At 38.0% G+C, this 23980-nt stretch overlaps 1 protein-coding gene across 1 annotated transcript in view; it reads right to left on the bottom strand.

Annotated features, from left to right (window-relative positions):
- Positions 1-23980, bottom strand: part of CTDP1 (CTD phosphatase subunit 1) — a 119412-nt gene that overhangs the window by 58962 nt on the left and 36470 nt on the right. The window contains exons 9-11 of the mRNA XM_009277188.2: positions 18749-18890; positions 16519-16749; positions 9764-9929 (exon numbers count right to left, since the gene is read on the bottom strand). Of these exons, the coding sequence (XP_009275463.1) occupies positions 9764-9929; positions 16519-16749; positions 18749-18890 (539 nt within the window). The remainder of the gene's footprint in view (positions 1-9763; positions 9930-16518; positions 16750-18748; positions 18891-23980) is intronic.

The following is a 23980-nucleotide window of genomic DNA, read 5'->3' as shown; positions in this document are numbered from 1 at the left end:
GTTATGAAGAAACAGTTCAGACTTAGACCAGGACTTGAGCAGACACTTTTAAATATCACTCACGGAGAATAACAGCTCAAATTTAAATATAAAAACATGTTAGACTTGTGACGAGGCTCAATCAGCCCCTATATGCAGCTGCTCAGAATTATGTTAGGGATCAGCTTGCAAGTTTTTTAACATGGCTCAGACAACTCATTCTTAACTGTGGCCAATTAGTGCTGACAGCCTAGCTGCATTTGATTTAGAATATGGAGGTAGACACATATGTTAAAATGTGAACTCTATTTAAAGAAGTTTTGCCCCATTTTCAGTGAGCACGCAAACAGTTGAAAAAGGCTTACAGCTTCTCTTTACTAAGGCCAAGCAGAGAAGGCTGCAGATACATAATGTACTATCAGTGTTGGTACAAAACCCAAACAGAATGTACGGAAAAGCCTTCTTCCCTATAGAATAACCAACTTTCACTTTTTTAACACCTTGTACATACATTCTAGAGGTAGACGCTTTATAGACCTACTTTCCATTTCATATCGAATAACATTAGAATAATGCATTTACTATATAACCGGGCATACTTTAAAAGCCAAAGAAGTTGTTCATACCTGCAGAAACAAACACACAGAGCTTAGATTTAATCTTATTTGCGTAACAATTTTTACTCCGTGCTTAGCAGAATGGTAGCAACATGTACAAAGAAGCTACTTTTCTCAGTAACTTATGAGAAAACCCTCTAAAAACCCAAGATTACTTACAATGAAAGATTTTTGAGAACACCTTTGGAAGAATGGCAGAGGATCTAAATCAACTGTTGATTGCATCAGAAAAGTATGAAGAATATGTAAGATGGCAGAAGCATTTTTGTTGACAAGTAAATCAAATCGATCTTTGACTGACTGTCAATAGAATAAACAGGGAAATCCAGACAAAACTCAGGCAGTCAATCTTACTACTATAAGTTTTATCAGATTTATCAAAAAGAGGTCAGCTCTGAAGTAAGTAGGACTGCTTCTTTAGTTGATGTCCATTTGGTGCAGCCCATTAATAATATCTATTGTAGCACAACCATTTGTATTTACCTCGTGATTAAATTACCTGTTAAAATATCTGGGCATAATAAAAGTGAATCAGTCTCAATCATACGTTTTCTTTTATTTTCTCCTAACAATAGCCTGACCAGCCAAGAATTTGACTGATCACGTTCATTTTGCAGAATATTCTATATAATAATATCACGTTTTAATTAACAACTTGTCATGAGTGCCATCAAACTAATCCTTACGTATATAGGTAGTTTCCATTTTTATCTACAAAATGCAGATATTTATACAGTGTGCCATCTGAATGCCAAAAGGTTCCAATATGTTTCCCATATTCCCTCATGGCATATAAATTCATAAAAATAACTCTAAAATGAAAATAAGGTGTCCAAGTACACCAGAAACTGTGCTTAAATAATGTTTTCTAAGCAACCTGTGTAGAAAAACAGAAGCCGTCCAAAACTGATTGCCTACTTGAGATAACATCAAATTGGATAAAAATAATTTTCCTATTTTGGTAATCAGTTGTCCCCTTGTAAAATGTGATATTATATAAAAAATACTCTTTACAAACACTTAAAGCTGCTAGGGCAGCTTGGACCATGATGCCCTCTTAATAACCAGCTCTATGTAATTAGTGCATAAACAAATGGTCTGCAGATAAAAAAAAAGGAAAACATGTGTTTCACATATTGATAATCCATTCCAATTTCACTAGCTTTGTCTACACTGCATTTCTTTTAGTGTTCTTTCAATTAGCTGAATAACAGTCAGTGTCAATGTTTCCGGTCAGGATTTTTTACCTACAACTTAAACATGACCAATACTTTTGTTGTTGTTGTTTTTGTTTTGTTTTTTTTTTTAAATATGTTTATATCTTCTGTAATTAAAAATAAGTAGAAATACATTGCTACTTTTTAGAATTGTTTCCATTTTTCAGTGGAAAATGAATTCTTCAAAACAAAATAAAGAAAGGCAGAAACAAATGACGACATCCAGCTTTCTTTAAGTGCTTGTCTTTCCTCTCTCCATCCCACTCGTAATTCTACACTGCTGATTCTCATTGCCAAACTATTAAAAACAGTACTAGACAACTTTACTCAGTTTTCTCTACTAATCGGATGAGATATGGGTGAAATAATTGCTTTAACATCATAATATCTTAACATTCAATTACTTCTGTGTTATTTAACCATATTAGAGACAGGTGAATGTAAAAATCTTAAACAGGGGAAAGCTGTAAAAATACTTTCCTTGTTTTACAACAGCTTTAGGCTATGCTCATTACAAAACAAAGAACATTTCTTGGTGCATCAGCCAGCCACCGCAACACAGCAAGTGCTCCACGAAGATAAACCAGCACCCTGATTCCTAGCACCACAGCCTCACCATTTCTCTCCAGAAAACTAATCTCAGAGTGCAAGAAAGCAACCCCCACATTTAGTCTTGCTGGGTTAAGCCATTCACTAATAAGCACTCCACACTGAAAACAAAAAGCTGATGGGGCTGGAGAATTGTAGTTTCTCCAGCTTCCATGCTGCCCACTCTTCTATGCAGGAGAAGCTGGCCAGAGCACGGGGGCCAGAGGTGACGCGGGAAGGAAGGTGACAGGAGGGCCACAGGCAAGGAAACAGACAGCACCGGGAAGCACCGAGGCCCACAACAGACCTAGGCCAGCCAGCCCGAGTGTCCTCAGGTCTGCTTATGCCACAAGATGATTTGGCAAGTTGTTTTCATACAGGCTCTTACTGCCTCATAAGTTTTTGATGAAGAGTAGCGCATTTACCTTTGATACTTCTCCATATGTATACTTTCACCAATAGTTACCTCAAACAGTTTTTTTAAAAGTTCAGTTGGAGTGGAAGCAGTCTAATAACTTTACAGCAGACCTCATAACTTCCAAGGGCCAAGGTGCCTGGATGACAATCACTGACAACAGCAAGTGTACACACAGGCTCATTCTTTTAACTTCAAAGGCGGCTACAGTTTGTAAGAATAGACTGCTAACTACATTTAGCATCTGTACAATTTATGACATGCTACCTGTTAAGGTGTCACACAAGAAATTTTGTATGAGAAATGCAGTTGTGGAAATTCAAAGAACTCTTAGTGTGCAATGCAGTGTCCAAGTGAGCCCCAGGCAGCTATTACTTTGCACTAGAGACCACATCCTCCACATTAAATTAGTATTTTTAAACTAACCAAGAGGCTAACCACTTATTGAGATAATAGCTGTCACTAAAGTGAAGGAGAAAAAACAGTGCCTCTTAATTCACAGCATGGTATAGCCACTAACTTAAAATACAAAAGAGAAATTAAGGGATAAATCTGCTTAGATGAAAGCAAAATGCAGAGTGATAAAATGGCCTTATGTAAGAGCAGAATGTTGCAATTTCAGTCTATAAAGACATAAATTCCAACTTAGTTAAAAGGAAAAGAATGTGCAGAATATGTACCAAATCAATGAAACCATTTTCATGCAAAAGTAGTTCATTAGACAATTCCCACTCAAGAAAAATCTGTATACTTAAATGGACTGATGCACAGAACATACCTTTGCAATGTGGTCACTTTGCAGCTGCTAAGCACATATCCAGCCAGATGGTAGGAATCATTGCAGCTCCACTAACTGAAGTGAGAGATGGGAAAGCTGGAGGTCTGACTGGTATCAGATTCACTCCTTCTCTTCCCCTCTCCCAAGTCCCAAACTGAGAGGAATTTAAACCAGCAAAACATTTTACCTTAGATAGCAGAGATGATGACACTTGACAAGATACAGCTGCCGCTCTCAAACACCCTGACAAAAACACGGTAATAAACACAAAAGCATAAGGACAATACAACTAGTAGACTACGTGTGCACAGCTGTTCCAGGACATTAGTAATCCCAGGCCATCTTGGATGAGAAGGCGCTGCAAAACGTAATTAGAATTCTGTCTGCCTTACTGAACTTACTTAAATCTTACTGAAATCTTACGGCTTTACTAGACGTTCCTTTTTGAACTTCCCATCAGTGAAGCCCGTACTGGGTATCTGCCTAAGACTAGTCCTGCAAGTGTTGACAGTGACAGATATAAGTACCTATGGCTGTCTGTCTTCTACCGTTACTTCCAGTCTACCATGGGTGTGGCAGCAGCCTGTACATAAGCAAGAGAACAGGGTCTTAAGCTCAGCACAGGCTCATAAGTCACAGGAGGGAAAAGGAAAAAAAAAAAAAAAAAAAGAAAGCAGAGACGAGGGTCATTTCTTTTTCTCTTGTCACTGGCATTTTATAAGGGAGCATCTTGGAATCTTTCTATGCGTGTCTACAATTTACACGGACCGGTGAATTAGAAAGCACCTGAAAAATAAAATAAAGGAACTGTACTGCCAACCACAGCTCTTAAAGGAACAGACAAGAGAATAATTTGTAGCCAAAAGGAAGAGAGGAACGAAAAGTCTTGACATTGCTTACTTATCTCATGGACAAGTGATTTATCATACACAAGAATGTCAACCTAATTATGAAAGGGACACCGATTACGAAAGGGAAAATCTTTAAGATTATATAAAGCTGATTCAACCGAACATTTTTAAAAGAAGTTAGCACAATGCACGGGGCTAAAAATCACCTTTTGGGTCTGCAACAAATATCCACGAAGAAAGAATAAGTTTTACAGAAAAGCAAAGTCAAGGTCTATCAGGAAGCAATTACTATGTAAAAACAAACACAGCTTATTTATAGCACATAGGACACAACAGTGTTGAGATTAGATCAGCTTGACTAGGTAACTGTACACGATACTAGCCCAGTTGCATAAGTTTCTCTCCAAATATCATTTAGGAATACAAATTCAGAAGAAAACCATCCTTAAGAAAAAGGAATTAACAACAGCTTAAATTAAATAAAAACAATTTCTAAATCAGCAAGACTAAGGGAATTTATTAAATATTGATCATAGGTCATTTTTGCTGTTCTTCTTTAAATGTATAAGTAATTGTATCAGTGCAGAAAGGAATCAATACACTAGAAGTTCACACGAGCGGTTCTCAATGAATTCTGAAAAATAGCCTCACAAGATGATCCATGAGTAACCTCTGGGAAGGAGACCTGCACGTCACCCTGTACCGAGATAATTATGAATGGAAAGACGTGCATGTCTTCACATGATTTGTATGCCATTACCTTCCTTTGTGCAACTTGCTATAGCTAATAAATCTTATTTCTGGAAACGAATAGAGTCATTTGAAGCCTGGATTCCACTTTCTGTATTTTTGTCAGTAAACTACAGCAGATCTGCACAACATTGTAGTGACTGGTAGGTCAGCAACTTCCACCTAGCCCAGGGGAAGGACAATGACTCCACACAATCACACCAAAAGCACGCAATGAACATTCCTGTACCTCTATGGTAACCAGGTGGGCAAGCAGACCCCTGCTGTAATGGGGGACGGGAAGACATGCAGACAGCCCAGCTGTCCCTACAGGACAGACTTCTGCAACAGTTACTTTCCAACACAGTCAATGAAAGGAAAAGTAGATGCCTTCCCTGTAAGTGAGATCATTGGTTTTGAGAAAACAAAAGTCATCCCAGAACAGGCATTATGGACAAGAGATATTTCTAGTTAGTTATTGTTGACTGCATTTAATTGTTTGGAAACCTCCTCTTTAAAGGTGGTTTTCAATCCTTGCCCTTCGGTGAAACCAGCAACATGCCATGAAGATTACAGCATACTAGATACAATCCGATATAAACAGCATTTTTATGGAGTAATCTTTTACAGGTTATAGATTAGAAAACCAGTTATTTAGAAATAAAAATTTATCCAGGCCTTATAAAAATGACTATAAGCAAGCTAATTTAACTGGCAGCATTTAATTCTGCTTCCCTTTACCATTCCATAGCAGAGACAAACAGCAGCAACCAGTTGCAAAGCATCTGTGTCTAGCTAGCACAGAAAAGAAAGGGGGGAAAACGTTCTCTCAACTGTGAGGCAGCAGCGTTAGCAGGCTGTGTATTTCCCCAGTAGGGATCTATTCCTTATGCACTTACTCTGATTTGGCAATTGCCCTTTGAACAGCAATCCTGTTACATTGAATACTCTTGTTCTTGCACTTTCCTAAAGTTCAAACAGTCCCTCATGTCAGAGGAAAAGAAGCTACCATTAGATCTGGTCTCCCAGATCTTTGGCACTGAAAAAAGATACAAAAGGCTAAGTGACCTTAAACTGCAACCCAATAGCTGGGATGCTATTCATTTCCTTTGACTTATTTGGTATCCATAGCACAACTACAGCTAAAATAATAAGAGAAGATAAAAGTCCATGTAAGATCAAGTTTTAGTAGAGATGCCTATCCATGGCAGTTCTTCCCCATGGAATATTGGGACAGATACTGCTTTTTTACTAGGAAAAGCGACAAACAGATGTTTAAATATGTTAAGGACGGAAAGGGATTTAATTTGGGAATAAATCATAATTAAATTCTCTTTATTGGCTTCCATCTTGATTCTTCTAATAAAATTCTCCCATGTATAAACCACATGCAAATTCTTTATTGCCTGGGGCTGTGTGGCCTTTTCAGAGATTTTTGCAAAGAAAAAGCAAGATTTCCTTTTGATGTTAAGCGCAAAGGAGTTATTTATTGCTTGTTATGTCCACAGAAACAGTATATATAGACACTTGCATTTCCTATTTCATTTCATTGAAAAAAATCCCAGTGCCTAAAGCTAAAAGACTCCTTTTGATCTAGTAAAAATCCTTATCTGAATTTGCCAGGTAAATTCAGCAGAAATACCGAGGATGCAGTTTTAAAGCTAGAGGGCTGCAGCTCTGCCTTCACTGCTCATTCCCAGCTCTTCCCATCTTCTGTCTGCTCCTGGCACTAGCACTCATACAGTGGCAATTGTGAGTTATTTCAGGAAGCTGGTAATGATGAAGATTAACCTAGAAAGTGATCTTTTCTGACCAAATCAGCTCCCTGAACTGGGTTGCTCTATGGTCCCATGATTATCAATAGTAGCTCAGGGGCAGGAACACAGCAGTTGAGACTTAGGTTGGCTTACACTGCAGCAAAGTCGCACTGTAACTTGCTTTCACTCTTCTTGGACCACGTACTCCTAACCCCAACAGTCTCAGCACTAGCACTTGTAGTTATGGAGCAAGACATCACCGTTGTGACTGAAACTGACCCCCTCACTCCACCAAGGTAGTCTGCAATCAGCTGTAGATCTTGTGGCTGGGACAGCCACTAGAATGGATACAAATGAAGCAAAAGCATTTTCATGGCAGAAAGCAGAAATTTCATACCTCTTAGTGACATGACTGCAGAAAGTTCTAACCCTTTAAGATGGTTTGAAGAATGAGATGGGGGCAAACATCTTTCTGTGGAAGTTAAACTAGTCACAGTGTCACCAGAGTGAACTGAGCACTAACTGGCAATGCTTATCACGTTTTTTTTCACTTTATTTGATAATGTTCCTGACAGCAGAATCTCCTGTGTATGCTCCACTAAACTTTTATATTTTATGGACTACGCTACCACACGTCCTCCCTGTTTCATAAGTGTGCTCCCACATGACCCCATAAAATGCTGTTTCATTACTTACATTACATTTCTTGTACATGAATGCATTATCTTTACCAAGGTGATGATAGCAGTCCCAAGGCTAGTCCACAAAGGTTAGTCTCCCTCGGCTGCCTCTGTAGTCAGCTCCCAGGAGATGACGACCTGCTGGCACTACCATGTCCACATTCAACCTCTCCAATATATGTCCTCTTCTCCATGTCAGTGCTAATGTTTGATCCTTGATCGCCTGCTGGGGAGCTAAAATACCAGAAACTCCCACCCCCCTTCCCCACCAAACCAACCCAAAACATACACCCCCCACAAAAAAGTGAAGAGTTTCTACTGGTTCAGCTGCTCGAAGATCAGAGAAATGTAAATTTAATAAAGACAGGGGTGGGAACAGATGCTGGTGGAAGGGAAACCTTTTGGCAGCAACTATAACCTTAAATCATACTCCTGGAATCAAAGCTAAGGCAACTATGGAAAAAAAAAAATCCATTGGAATCTGGGCTTCATTTGTTCTGAAGTTCATGTAGTCTAGTTTCCAAACATAACATGCAACTTAAGTAAAAGCATAGTTTAAAAACAAATCACCGCAATTTAAGATGTTTATATTTGTAGGTTAGGTAGATAAACTTTCATTTCTTTGGTCTAACTGTAGCAGCATAGAGAGCAATCAATCACAAAATGAACAGTGCCAGAAGATTCAGATTTTTAACAAGGTCCCTAAATAGTATCTTTAAAAACGGAACAATGAATACTTTATGCAGTAATTCTGGAAAACATGCACACTTTCTTTTGGCTCAGTGCACACACTGCAACAGCAATTCATTAATGTTTTCCAAAAGCCACACCATCAGGAAAATGTTAGTACACAAAAACATAAAAACAACACGTAATAACAATTTGCTTTAAGTACCACTGACAACACAGAAGGAAGAGACAGATGGATTCAGGGACTGGCATCATGACAAGAAGAAATACTATTTCTTGTGAAAGTCTGAGATCAAATGGGCAAAATACTTTGGAACAAAAAGCAAAAGAAATCAAAAGTCGTCAACTCCGAGAGTTACGGTGTAAAGTTAAAAGCTTGCACTCATCTGAAATTCAGAGTAGATCATCACAGCAGTTGAAAGTTATTGGACCTTCCCCTGGAACACCAGGTCAAAGTTCCTCCAGGACCTCTCTAGGAACAGCACATCTCAAAATTACGCTATGCTGTATACATAAACTCTTTCTTGCCTTGGTGAAATATGCAGTTTCCTTTTCACACTTTTATTATATTTTCTGAAAATAACTCGAGGCCTGTTATGGCTAGAACCTTGTAAGCAACTTACTGCCAGAAGCTGGCAAGTTATACGCTCCTGTCCCCACCCCAGTGAATGATCTAAGCTCAAAGATGAATTCAAGCTCCAGGGTCACTAGGTTTTACAGTAAAGTCACACACTGTGTAACAAATCCATGAAAACATGGTGTGCAATGATAGGTATTTTTTCCTCTATGTATCATTTAATATTATGTAAGATGGTGGCTCATTTGAAAAAAGCACACACAAGGGTAAGTGAAATATAAGCAGCTGCTAGAGGTTCACAATGAATTTCAAGTAATGTGTTTTTGTATGAAAAAAGTGCAATTCACTCTGTAACAGAAAGCTCCCTTCACCTGCAGAACCATGATAGCTATGATTTAACAGCACCACAATTAGATATCTACAGATAATGAGGCTCCATGCTCCCCTTTGGCTCTGTGATCTTCTCTACAGCCTATGCCTTTTACATCCACAGACCTCTCTTCTCCCATCCCACCACTGATTTTATCCAGATCATTTGAAGATTTACTTTAAAAATAAAAAAGTTTAAAGTGACACCTGGCAAAGTTAAACACACAGCAAATGCGATAACATGTTTCGTGTGACAAAGCTATACTTAAATGAAGTTCTGCTTTAAAGGCCTGCTTACACACAAGAGTACTCCCATTCCTTAATTCAAGTTTGCTTTGCAGACCATAACTGCATTTTAGACTGAACTGTACTTCTTAGTCTGCTGTGGCTTTTATGCCAAGTTACTGTAGGGATACAAGGTCAGTTCACATACATGCATAATTTAACAGAAGTTAAACTGTTATGCATAACTAACAATCATTATGTTAAAAACTTGTCAGAATTAGTTAAGCTCACCTCTTTATCCATACTCTCTAAATCCTCTTTACATAGGGTGTACAGGGGCATTGTCTCAGACATACTTGGCTGGCGTTTCCGCTTAGATGGACCAGGCTGCTCTTCATTTTCACTTGCTGGTAGGTCTTCTTCTTCGAACATCTGCTGCTGATGTGGTTGAACAACTCTGAAAAATTTCAGGGGTCCCACATAAGAAAGATTTACTTGACTTACAGCTTGTCTAGAAATAAACTCCTATAAACAATTTATGACTGCTGAATACCTATGATTTTGCTTAATAAAATTCTGTGTTCATCAACAGAAGAAAGATCAAATCTCCCAATGATTGCTTTTATTTTCAGTCTGATGGCTTAAGTTCTTATTCTACCTTTGCACAAGGTACTCGCTCTCCTGCCTTCCCATTGTTCTTATAAGTAACCATCAAACCTTTCTTGAAGCCAAGAGTTTCAGTAGCTGCAGATGCGTTGCCCTTAAAATACTTTAAGGTTTGTGCTCAAGTGAAGTTCGTCCGTCACTTGACACATTTATCATTCAGGAAACCATTCTTACGTTCTAATATATTTTTCCTGATCTATGTTATGCTTGTATTCTTGAGTCTCAAAGAATACCTTTCTATTTCTCAACCTTACAGACAAGAGGTTTGCAAGTAGAAAGCTCATTTCTGCAACCTCAATCTTCAGACATTTCCCAGATGCTAAGCCTGGATGAGATGCAAAGCAGACCGTATTTCTTTTTTGCTAGTGTATTCAAATATGGTAGCATTTTCTCTTAGTTTGTATTTTATTACCTTGTTAGCTACTGTATTTAGCCAGAACACACAGATACAACAAAAAATGTAAAAATGTTCATAAAAATAGATAAAATTATCATAACTTCATGGGAATTGCTTTATAATAGTAATAAAAAGATAGACTACATCTAGAACAACACCAGAGGACTTCTACCTTTCTTGGGTAACTTTCTCTCTGTGAATATTACTTAACTATTAAAGACTTGGAGAAGCTAAAACTGCTACACAATGCAGTTTAACTATGAATATTGGGCTGTCACACTAACCTCCTGGAACACATTACAGCAGCTCAGCACCAACCAGAATCCTATTCAAAGATCTCAGGTCATAAAGCTCATAGATCACAAATTATTTATGCTAGCCACAAGATTGTGTGTGTGTGGAATGACTACCACAAGCAAGTATAAAAGTAACTGTATTTGAAATCACAACCTGTTTCAAGTTGTAACTACCAGGTGAGACACCACCAAGGTGTTTCTGAGGGTGGTGGCAATTAAGAAAGGGTACAGCATGGTCTCTGCTGACAAGAGTTTCAGCGCAGGGTGGCTGCTTCTCGACAAGCCTGGATTTTCAAGAAACAACTTTAGATCAGCAGCCCCACCCAAAAAAGCCATTATTAAGTTACGTAAATCCAGTCACAGGTAAGGTTCTACAAAATCGTTTCTTCTCTCATGAACTTGACAGCTTCTTAAGAAGGCCATCTAAATATCAAGATTTTTTCCTACATAAGTACTTCAATCCCAGAATGTATGAAATCCGAAAGCCACACGAAGCTGTCAGTCGAGCTCATTTTGAGGGCTCATATTTCCTAAACACACATCTCTGCTCTCAGATCCCATGGATAGATGCAGGAGATGCGAGTTCATTTTTTGAATTGGGGGTAGTGGGGGAAGAGCCAAGCCATTGCTGTGCTACCCAGAACTGTGCTATCTGCTGCAGAAGACCCCCCATCAGCTCAGCACCACTCAGCAACAGAGCAGAAATGTTCCCCTTCGCAGTTTGTCATTTCTGTACACTGGAATTTCCTATGAAGCCAAAACAATGATTTAGATGTTGTGGAAATGAAATAACCAAACTATTTTTCTGTTAGAGGTTTTCATCACAGCTTAGTAGTTTTTTGGGTTTTTCTTCCTCTACTAAGTGTTTTCTACTTTACAAGACCACACAGTTTTCTTTTGCTATTAAACTGCTCTCAGACAATAATTTTCATAGGTAGAAGAGGAAAAAAATACAGCATTCCACTATATTTTCCAAAAGGATATTTTAAAATATGATTTCCCCGCCTTTTTAATAGGTACCCTACCTTTTTAATAGGTACCCTAGTCAAGAGAAAGGTGGTGATGCTATTCACATTCTTACTAAAACAGAGAATGACGAAACAAAAGGTGTAAGCATCTTACACAACTGCATTAAAAACACGACAAGCTTGACCATGCCAAGAATTATACACAAGTTATATGCAGCAGGCAGCCAAGCAGGTTTCTAGATATATATAAATCTAGTATATTTTTTTTTTAAGAACACATTATCATACTGGTGACAGTGAGAACTCCTCCTTTTGCAGTTTCTGTATCATTGTATTCTTATTTATATTTGAACACTTTAGAGAACATCACCCTCACCTCAATGGGTGGCAAAGGCAGGAATTATTTTGCATCATCATTAAATAAAAACTGTATTGACAGTTTAATTCTGGAGATATTGCATCCAGGACTAGGCATAGCTATGAACTTCTTTACTCTGAAGCAATAATATGCAGAAATACTACGAGTCTCAGGTTAGTCTTGAAGACTCCACCATTGTTGGAGAAAAAAAAAAACCAAACCCAAACAAACCAAAACCAAACAACCCCCCCAAGCATAAAATGTGAGATCATCCTTGACCACATTATCATAAAAAAATATTACCTGTATTAACTGTATTAAATATTACCTATTAACTGTATTAATAGCTTCTAAAGGCTTCTGTCAGATTTTTTTTCCCCAGTATTTTCCCACTGCTACTAGATAAGAAACAATGGGACTCTTCCTCAAAGCATTCCAAAAAGCAATATAAAACAAAGACTTCTTTAAGGTTTGTAAGAAATATTTTTATTTTATCAAAGACATTTTTCAGGCTTTACATTTTCAGCTGCTTGTTATGTTGATCAAAATTTAAAGACATACAAATGCAGGAATTTACATTTATTTCTAATCAGATGAGATTCATCAGTACTTTTTCAAAAATAACACTATATTCAACCCTGCACAGGTTGGCTGGCGCTTGCCAGTGTTACATGCACAAGGACGTGCACGTGCGCTAGAACTCACTGCATGCGGGGTGTGTTCAACATTTGTGGAAGTAATAAGCATCTTAACACTTTCATTGATACAGCATCAGGGCAAAAGCTAAAATAGCATTATCATCATGAAAATGTTAAAAATATCTAAATTCCATTGATGATTTCAATTTGGTACTTCGGATTTTTGCTGTTATAACAAGACTGATAACATTAGATAGGAAAAATTGTAACAATGAGCATGCAAATTAAGAAACAAAAATTTTATAAGTGAAATTAATTTATACGAATCTTAAAGAACTGCTTCAGCCACCACATCTGCTTGACACACCTTTTCAAACCAAACATTTGGTGCATCTTAGCATTATTTAAAACCCGAGTGCCACTTTTAACTTCTCACATGTAAATTATATCCACATTTTAAGCCTTGCTTCATCTGTTAGTGTATTATTAGCATTCACTAGAATTTAACTTGTAATATTATTTTTTCTTTATTGTAGTCCAAGATGCCATTAGCATTTGCTTTTTTTTTTTTTTTGGACAATACTACGTTACACATCATGACCTGTTACAACTTTAGTGTTCACTATAATGTTTGTAGAATACTGCTTCCATATGAAAATGCAAATTGTTGAGATACATATGGAGTGTCAAAGCTCTGACACGCAGGTTGTTTTTAAAGAAGAATCATTCCTGTTCTCAGACAGTGAAGAGCTCCTGCCAGCTGCCAGCAGCCACTGAGCAGCACTGCATTCCCTTCCCTTCCAGTACAGCTGCAAACTCTTTGCCACCCTTCCGCTCAGGCTGCAACAGCCATGACAAAAAGCAGGTGTTCAAGTCTTACAGCACTGAGCACAATGGCAAGATCTATGCCTCTTGCACGAAATGTTGGCCAAATTAACTGAACCATCTGTAATTCACTGGTGACAGTTTCACTACAAATTGTGTGTAGATATTTAAACTAATCATATCCTATTTTAAATTATGTTTCAAGTTGAATCCCAGAAAGAAACTAAAACTGTTGAACCCAAAATAAAAAAGTGAGAACTGAAACAGTTCTTATGAAATGGTACTCAGATAACTTGAAACCCTTTTCAGTAACCAGCCTTGCAAGAGGTTATCTTCAAAGGTCTATTCTTACAGTAAGAGACCGAGTACCATTGCTAGGCCACATGCAACTACCATCTCCCCAAGGGTTTCCTCTTGCAGCAGCGCAATTTTGTTGCCCACTGTCTGAACTTCAGAATCAGATAAGTTTTTAGAAACTATCAAAGAAGATTGTTGGAAGCTTTCACACCCACCCACAACAGGAGCAGTTGTGAGTGTTAACAGCTTTATCTAACTCTGCTTAAATTCAATGGCGTAGTTAAATACTCTCATTTTTCTGTAGGAGGTGAACATACGAGCACATGAAGTCTGTCAGGACACAAAATACATTGCCCTCTACCAAGAAATTGCTGCACTGAGGTAATTTTCTCTGAAGTCAAGTATCACATCAATTTTTAAATTGGATGTGAAGCTTTTTTTAAAAAGCTATCATTGATGTATGCATTAAGACAAAGCAAAGCGATGATACAGTACTTCTGCCTCAGCTCTTGCTTAGTCAAGACACAGCAAAGCTGTTCCTATTTGGCTTTTTGTTACTTCTTTACAGCCTTCGTGCTCTGCCTGCACTGTACTTCCTATCCATTAAAAGTACTTAAAATGGCGTTTGATCACTGCACTGCTTTCCTCCTAGACTTTACCAAGACACTCCTCACCATCTTAATTGAAGATAGCAGAACTGCTCTGAGGAATATAGACATGCCCCAATTAAGAAATCAGTGTTTACAGGTCACTAATTTTACCACTAGAATCAAATCAACAGGAAATGATGATGAAAATACTATTTCCCAGCATATATCTTATGCTAATCTCTTTTTTTACAGCTACTTAGTTATGGGGTGGAGTTGCAGCACTGAGTAATTGGATTCACTTTCTTAGATTAAAGTGTCTTAACCCTGAGCATTGATAGTCAAAAAAATGCTTAAGTGAAATAAAATAAGGGAAAGGAGATACAGTCTTGATCCACCCCCAAAACCTGTCTAGGGCTCTGAGAAACTCAACTAGGAGGACAGCTGAAGTATATTTCTCTCCTTTTCCATAAGATGTTCACGAGAAGAAGCACCTCTGCATTAAAGAAAAATAGGCTTAGGTGTGGACATAACTCTTCATTAAGTTGTTGACAAAGGTAGAACAAACATCAAAACCCATTCTTTTTAAAGCATTTAACGATGCATTAATAGCAACATAAACCATCATACTGAAGCATCTTAGAAGTGTCATGACAATTATATACACGTACAACCTTCCCAGCTCTATTTCTAGACAAATTCCTTTCCATAACTGACAAACAAACCCAAAAGCTTTTCAGCTTCTCTCTGGATACATGCTGTGTCTTGATCATTTAAAGCTTTTCCTGTTCATTTAACATGTCATAGTAAAGTAAAATACAGACTTTAAAGACAGTTAAAAAGGAACTGAAAACAAGATGTCTTCACAAACAAGAGACTCAAAAAACCTGTGTTGACAGAAACAAGGAAGCTGAAATAAGAAAAAGCCTATAAAAAGATGACAACTGAAAAAAACATAGGTTGAAATAATTTAGCAACAGGAAGATAGAGTGGAAACATAACAAGCTACACCAATATACAAAACCTTTACAAGTGATATACTGCAAAAGTGGCAGGGGAGGGAGAAGAAAGGTAGAAAACTGTGTGCATTTATAATTGTGCTTTGTATTTTCGTAGTTGCTTGGAAAACTGAATTGCTTTGTAACAACTGCTATACTCTGATCACATTGTACAAAGGAATTTTGATCACATTTTACAGACAAGAGAAAAGCTTTGCCTTCAACTGGATGATGCTTTACCACTGGAGTCAACAAGCCTTGCTAAACTTGTTAGCATTCCAGAAAGTTAGATCTTTTATGTAGATACTTAGGGATGAATTTAAGTATTTTATCCATCCTTAAGAGACAAGTGTTGTCTTTGTAGCTTAACCAAATTTTTTTTTTTTTAACGAATTTTGGCGAAGTCCAGATGCTAGCCTTTGTAGTTCAAAAAGCAGGCCACCTCCTCCTCCTGCTGCTTTAGTGTCTTAATTTAGTGATCTAAGAATTATTAACTAGCACTCAGTCATATGGCCTTATTTAATAATACTCAGTTAGCTACACCCCTCGTCCACCACTTCTAATATTCCTCAAAACAAAACACAAAGCTGATGTCCCATCTGAAGGAATTAGGTGAAGAGGAAAATTTTATAAACAAAAGCCAAAGGCTATCAGATATATTTTATAGACAAAAAACAATCTAGTATTCTAAGACTTGTTAAAAAACATTAGGCTGTCTCGCTTCAGAGATGAGTTATTCTAACATTCTTCAGAGTGCATAAACTACATGCTGCATTTATTTGCTTTGAGGTTTCTAGTCACACTTAGGTGAGGCACAAAAAGCATCTGGAATTCTAGCATCCTGATTTCACTTCAGCTGACTATTCAGTTTCACTCATTTCCTTGGCTTTTTAGAAAGCAAACAAAGTAACTAAAGCAAAGATGACAATTTGATCAAATGCAAAGATAACAAGAGTTAAATTTACTACAGCATCTGAAAATATAGCTGAAGTGACTCTTAGCTATGCTTTAGGTACCTGAAGGACGAGTGTTCGCCGTGGACTGGTAAGGTGATGGGAGGAGCTGGAGACTGGATGTACATTGACTGGCCAGAGGTCTGAGCGCCCTTCCTGATTAGCTTTCCAGTGTTAGGATCATAAAGTCGAACTTCAGGACCAGGTTGAGACTTTGGATGGATGGGTGTTGGGTGAAACAGAGCTGTCTGAAATGTGCTGTGTGTATCAGGAAATGTGGCAGGGCTGTTCTCTCTGTTGGATGAAGTTCAGAAAAAAATCGCTTTAGAAATTTAAATGGGCTAACCAAAATGTACAAAATGAGCATTCTTTTCTTCTAAAGGAGAAAGTGGGGAAAAAAAAATGGTTTGGAAGACTTCTGAAGAAACATTTGTTCTCCCCCACCCCCCCATAAAGTCTCACTGAATTTAAAACAGAAAAATGCAAAGACACAGATAACGGCATATTTACATCATTAAAAAAAAAAATCAAATAAAACAGCATGTTATGCACCACAAAACCAATGCTATAGAAAAAACAATTAAACTATATTGTAACAAATATTAGAAGTGCCACGAAACTGGAGTTTTTACCATATGCTTTCATGGATGTTTCTGAAGTAGTCTTGTAGCATCAGTACTTAAGGTCAACCAATTCCAAGTTTACTTATTCTTTTTTGCTATTCTTAAGCTCATTTTATATGCAAATATTTTCTCAGAGTTCATCCCCCACGTAGTTCATAAGTGCTTTGGACCAGTAAACACTATTTCAAGCAGCTTCATTAAGGAGAAAATCTTTTCCAAAGAAGTTGCACATGTTGGGTTAATAAAGTAAAAGTATTTGCATTAAGATAGATGTCTTACTGACAAGGACTGACTGGGGAGGAGAAGGGAGTGAGGGAAAATATGAAGTTAAGGTATATTGTATTTGAAACACAGAAATAGGAAAAATTATCATCTTGTTTCAATAAAATGGAAGAGTAAATTAAGATAGGTAGAAAGACCAACATTCACCTAGACATCAAAAAATGATGCTTACAAGTCACTGTCCAGATTTCTACTGAGAACTTGGCAGGGTCAGGCTTCTGAGACAAGTTAAATATCCCATACAAATATTCCAAAGTTTGATTAGAAAAAATCTGATAGCACTTTTTAAATACAAAGTATTCTAGTCAAGCCATAAGTAGGCTATATCTCTTTCCTAAGTTTTAGAGATCCTGGGTCTCTACCTAGTCTCTCATTTGATAAGTGATCTCACTTCCAGACGTTTCTACTTTTGGTGTCTTCAGAGTGTATGAGGACTTTACACATGCACATTCTGCCCTCAATGGGCTAGCGTCTTCTAAGCAGAAAGCAAATCTCTAGCCTACCCAGTCAATCACACCACTATCAGTTTAATACAGAAAACCCAACATGCTATGCCCCTTCCTGTCTAAACACAGAAGGGAAGGTCCTCCATTAGGCTTGCAAGATGCTATTAATGTGAGTCTATCCAAACAGATAAGTCAAGAAGCAGAAGCTGGTTCTACAGTATCTTGTCATGAGTTATTTTAGCCATGGCACTTTCATACAGGGGACTGTTCTTAATAGCCCTCTGACTTCCTCTGTGTTAATAAAGTTTTTGGCTGTCCTTCTATTTGCTGTCACCCTAGTGCACTGATTATTTTTAAGCCTTCTCCTTCAACACTTTTTCTTATCATGCCAAAACCTCCTGTTCTCTCACTACTTCCTTTCTTCCAGTTTTTGCTTCTACCCTCATGCCTTCCAACCCCTCTTACATTTTTCTGCTGTATTTTTCTGTTTCTCTCTTCTTCCTCACTACCGAGACTCAGAAAAAAATGCCATACTTTATCAATTCTCATGTTGTGGGAGTGTGTACATTTTTTAATTCATTTGGCAGCATGAATGATCCTGTGCCTTGGTGGCATTCCCTGTGTTGGTTCGTGGATGAACCGTCAAGGTCAGCTGCTCCAGCTGAAGATGGCTAACAATGAGAAACATAGTTAGAGAAACTATGGGTACCACAGGTTTCTACTGATTCTGCTAGCTGCTGAACTGCCTCCCGATCCCTTAACAGTCTTCAGTTTAAGCAGCATAGAAATGGACAAAAATGGAGGGTTCTCTCATAAAATCTGTAAGCATTGCACATCATTCTGAATTTGTCAGAAACCGATTTTATAGCTGCATTAACAAATTCGCATAATTGTATGAATAACCTATTGTCACAGCCCCTACTCCCCCAAGTTCCCACTTACCTATGTGTTTTGATGTAGTCATCCTTCAAGGGAAAGAGCTGTTCCTCAACCTTGTCCCAGCGCTCCAGGCAGCTCCACAGCCAATCAGGGTTTACAACATGGAGGTCCTTGCAGTCCTGAGCTTGCCGTACTTTTTCTGTGCCTATTACGAAGCCAAACATAACATTACAGTGTTCCCAGAAACACAGAAGATAGTTTTAAGCACACACCGGTTTAAGAAGAACATTTTGTGATCAATCTTACAGAAAAAAACCCCACCCCTCCCCAATCCAACAAAACAGTCACAACTGATAAAAGCAAGACTAAATAAGATGCAATGACCTCAGTCTCAAGCTGGATGAAGGGATTTGTAACTTCCTGAAGCACTGGCACCGTGGAAGTAGTCCACTAAAATTAATCCATAAGGAAATCCTCTACACCTCCATGTTGACTAAACAAACAATACAAATGCATTTTTGTATTTCATCTCCTTCATTTCTATTTGTCAGAGTCTAAGCAGCAGTGACTCTTCAATGCCGTTAAAGCCTAACACTAACTCATCATACTAACTTTCCTATGCACAGTCCCCTGTACACACAGTATGCTACCTTTTAACAGCCAGCCACCCACTCAACCTCCATTTGCCAGAAGCAGGGGCAAAGCAGATAAATGGATTATTTTGTGCCAAAGGGGAACAACGAATGTGAAGTTAAACGTGGCAGGCTAGCACAAAGTCCACATGAAACCATCGACAATACAGCATGCAAGTAACAGGTGATCTCAAATTCCGCCCTCTAGAGAAACCAGAACAAGAGAGAAACTCAGTAAAGTTGCTATAAATCTTTGCCAAGACGCATCAAAACCAGTAAACAAAAAGAAGTGAATAAAATAAAGGTTGACATTAACCTCAAAGTGTAGTCTGTTCCCAGAAACAGCTGACTGTCCAAATGTTTCAAGAATGTATTTCTTCTATTTGATTGCAAAAATTAAATTTTACCAATCGTGGTACTTGTTTCAGCATTTATCAGAGAGATCTATGGAGGGACTGAACACTTAGAGACAACACAAAATTGTATGATCTGCCAATAAATCATTAAATATATACGCAATAGAGAAAACCCCGAGGATTCTGATCTGATACATCTATGCTTGACACTTACACATGGTATTTTTACACTGCACAAATACTGGTGTAGCTAGAACGTGATAAAGGAACTCTCATCAATCTGACAGTCTGTCTCATAGCTGAAAGCCATCACTCTTCCCTTTTGTTATATCCCTATAATTTATAGCATTTCATCTTATTTATACATTATTTAAAATGCTTATCAAACCCAATCATTTGTCCATGTTCTCTCTTGGTGCAAAGACATTTAAATACACTTAATATTGCACTACATTTTTTGTTTAGAAATGTGAAATAAAAGGAGACCATCAAGAACTAAAGGCAGGAGTTCAATTAACAACCTAGCCCTCTCCTCTAGGTTAAGAGCAGAGCTCTCAGAACTGAAGGTGAAGAATGCATCACTTCAAACACTACCCACTCCTGTTGATGCCTGTCAATTCTGCACAAAGACCCTGGGGTTTCTTCCTGCAGATGCTTATATAAAAACCACAATACTCCAGTCTAGTTTACCTTATTAACTTAAAAAAAATATTCTAAGTAAAGCTTTTAATTTTTTAAAAATTTAAAGTTAGAATTTATGAGCCCTTGTCTATTTTCATAAATGTGCCTTCAGGAATGAAGCTTCCAGAAAGAAAAAGAAAAATCAAATTTCAGAACAATTCTGACAAGGAAGCAAGAACAGTAAATTAATTTGACGATTTCAGCATAGTTCCCTGGAGTTTTATCTGCATGACTGTCATTTAACAACATGACTTTACTTGTTTCAATTAAGATGAAAGTCTTGAAGTACCCATACTTCTCCACATCATTTCAAGATGAAAGCAAACAGTTAATAGCAAATACCTAAAAGCCCGTGTACAACCTGAACTAGAATCTACTGAGGTAGACAGATCAACTGAAATGCACTTGAGGATTGACCTAACTAGTTAGACAGTTCAGTTTCTAGACTTCTGTATATTCAAAAGACTAAATAAACAGAAAGGGCAGGAGATCATTGTCCTTTACCAAAGTGCTGAAAGCTTCTGTTTCCCTACTTTTCTTCCCCCAAACCCAACAGAATACAGGAGTAGAGCTACATTTTCCTCTATCTTCAGATACAAATCCATTTTTTCTTGGATTTAGATTAAGAAAAAAAAATGTTCTGTGCACAAATACATTTCTTCTATTTTCAGCAGCAAATGCAAGTAATTCCACAGTTCAGGATTTAAGAGCTGTACAGTAAATGTAAAGCTTTTCTCCACACTAGTATCTTTGCAATAAAAAAGCATTAATTTAAGAATCCAAGATAAACACAAACACAAAATTGAGTATTTAAAGATAAAGTCCTTTCCAAACCACAAATGACTTAGAAATGCCATATTTTCAATTTTGCCATGAAATAAAAATAAAACCACTGTCCAACAAAGACTCAGTGAAAACAATTTTAGAACTCCAACCACGTTAATCCCAGCACACCTTTGCTGTTCAATAGGTTTTAATTGGCTAAAAAGCAAAACTGTCTAAGAAGGAAGGCCAATGCACCCAGATCATTCATCCTCTGATACAAGAAATCTGTTTTCCAATTAATCATCAGTTACAAAAATAATCAGCAACCCAGAGCACTTGCATGCAACAGTTGCTGGAAATGAGCCAGTTTACAGTGCCAGAGGGAGCTTCGGCAGGAGTATAAAGCTGTATTTAATTTATACACAAGGTATGTTTCAGAGGAAAGAAAGCAGATGTTCTGAAGGAGAATCAGATTATGAGATCTGGGGGGGAAAAAAATATTAAAAAAAGTGAAAGACTTGGCTTGGAAAATGCTTTCTTTTGAGTATAACGGAGAAAAGCAACGACAATATAATAAGAACAAAGAGGTAAGAAAGCAGCTGTTATAAAGAGAATGCTGAAATCAGGTTCATAAGCATAGGAGTTTCAGGGGAAAAAAAAGGCAACAAAAGCAAGAAGTCCAGTGGAAGTTTAGGTACTTGTGCCTGGTATTAGATACTGAATCAAATATCAGACAGGACTAGCATTACTGTCCTGCACATAACTCTGGAGCTGATTGAATACAACATACAATAGCATGTGATTTCACTAGTAAGCATACAGAACAGTTAACCAGAGTTGGTGGTGCTATTGGATAGACAGACTGCACTTATATAATACCCTGAAGAAAAGCTTATCTGATACTATAGTACATCCATTCGCCCAACTAAAGATATTGCTGCTCCTTTTGGACTTCATTGGGGGAACCTGAATAAAACCATAAAACTGCACCTTCATCTCATGTTAAATCTGTGAAGTTATGTGAGAAGATGGCTTCCTCCAACTATTTTTAAAACTGATGTTTCTGCATTGATGATTTGTCAGGTGCTTCACCTTGCTGCCCGTTCCACACGCATACACATTCTGCGTTCACGCGTATCTGATCGTTTCAAACCGGATGCATGCTGAGGAGCTAAGTAAATTCTTCTAGTCAACAGGATTGCAAAGGAAGCCTTAAACATGAAAGCCAAAATGGCACTATTTTGTATGAAGCTCTTATGGTTCTGAAACAATAGCTCTGAAAGGTATAAGCCATGAACATAAAATTAAAGTTGGCGACATGAAGACCAGTGTGTAACCAAACCCACCTCCCGAGGGTCAAAAGCCTTACCTTTCTCACCTCCACAATGCCAAGGCTTTCTGCTTCCTCCCCATTTCTAAAGTGCAGCTGCCTATTGCACACTCCAGCATACAGAAAATCGCATGAGGTAATACAACTGTGTCATCTCATGGGCTGCCTTCTATTTCTAGCTGACATCTTCACAAATCAAGATTTCACACATATGATGTTCTTAGAGGAAGATTTGGTGGAACACCAAATTTAACTGGGTAGAAGAAATAGTACTGCAATACTTAATATCCTTGCCTCCTCCTCTCCCTTACCCCAGTGTAATGTCTCCTTTTGGAAGTATGCTTATTAAGAAGAAATAGCAGAAAGGATTTTAATCCATCCAAGCAATAGTACTTCTGATGCAGTTAGGAACACCTGAATCATCCAACTCGGCTAAAAATCACATAGAGAAAAACTATTATTTCTGGACTACTTTTTTTGCATTATTCTCCTCTAATCACCTTTCCATAGTTCAAATTCTAGTCTAAAATTGTTCCAAAAAGTTAGAGAGGCACACAAGACTTTCCACATGAAGCAGCTACGGTCCACATTTATCACATCTACCCTCTGATGGATACAGCCTGAAGCACATAATATTGGGAAAAGGTTATTTTCAAACCTGGGGAAGGGACTCACCAATTCTACTTTTGAACTTGAAAACAAAGGTTGAAAACACAAAAAAGCCTCCTGTTAATCTTGACAATTTGTTACTAAAAAAGTGACCAAAATCAATAATGCAACAATAAACTTCCACAGCTGTTCTCTAGGACATAGTTTCACTACAGCAATTTATTTTGTCTTATCCAAAGTATGAAGCACACTAGGCACTTAGGCAACATAGATAAATGAGACTCTAAGCTGTATGTTTACAAAGACTAAGAAGAAATGTTACACTGCATATTTGCCTACATTCACATTACCAAGTAGTGCAGCCCAACAGGGAGATCTGCAAGGCAAAAGAGTGCTGGAAGAGCCATGCCCACCCCATATGCATTTCAGGGAGTTTTGCTTTGGATTAGCTCTGCCCAGTCCTGTGGACCAAACGCCCGTGAGGGCTCAGCTGACTGTGCCCTCCAATTCAATCTCACCCATGAGGAATCCAGTGTGCAGGCTTGAGGCAGTGCCAGAACGAACTGAAGTACACAATGGGAAGTGACCACCAGAGTCACTCTCAAAACACTCTCCTGATTCCAACACACTGTCGTGGTTTAACCTCAGTTGGCAACTGAGCACCACGCAGCCGCTCGCTCACTCCCCGCTCCCGGTGGGATGGGGGAGAGAATTGGAAGAGCTCAGGTGAGAAAAACTCATGGGTTGAGATAAAAACAGTTTAATAATTGAAATAAAATAATACTACACAAAGCAAGTGATGCACAGTACAATTGCTCACCACCCGCCAACCGATGCACAGCCAGTCCCGAGCAGCGGCCCCCCCCACCAGCTTTCCCCCAGTTTATGTACTGAGCATGACCTCACATGGTATGGAATATCC

The sequence above is a fragment of the Aptenodytes forsteri genome, unplaced genomic scaffold (assembly GCF_000699145.1).
Source record: "Aptenodytes forsteri isolate BGI_AS27 unplaced genomic scaffold, ASM69914v1 Scaffold338, whole genome shotgun sequence".
Taxonomy (NCBI): Eukaryota; Metazoa; Chordata; class Aves; order Sphenisciformes; family Spheniscidae; genus Aptenodytes; species Aptenodytes forsteri.
This window is presented reverse-complemented; position numbering and strand designations above follow the sequence as displayed.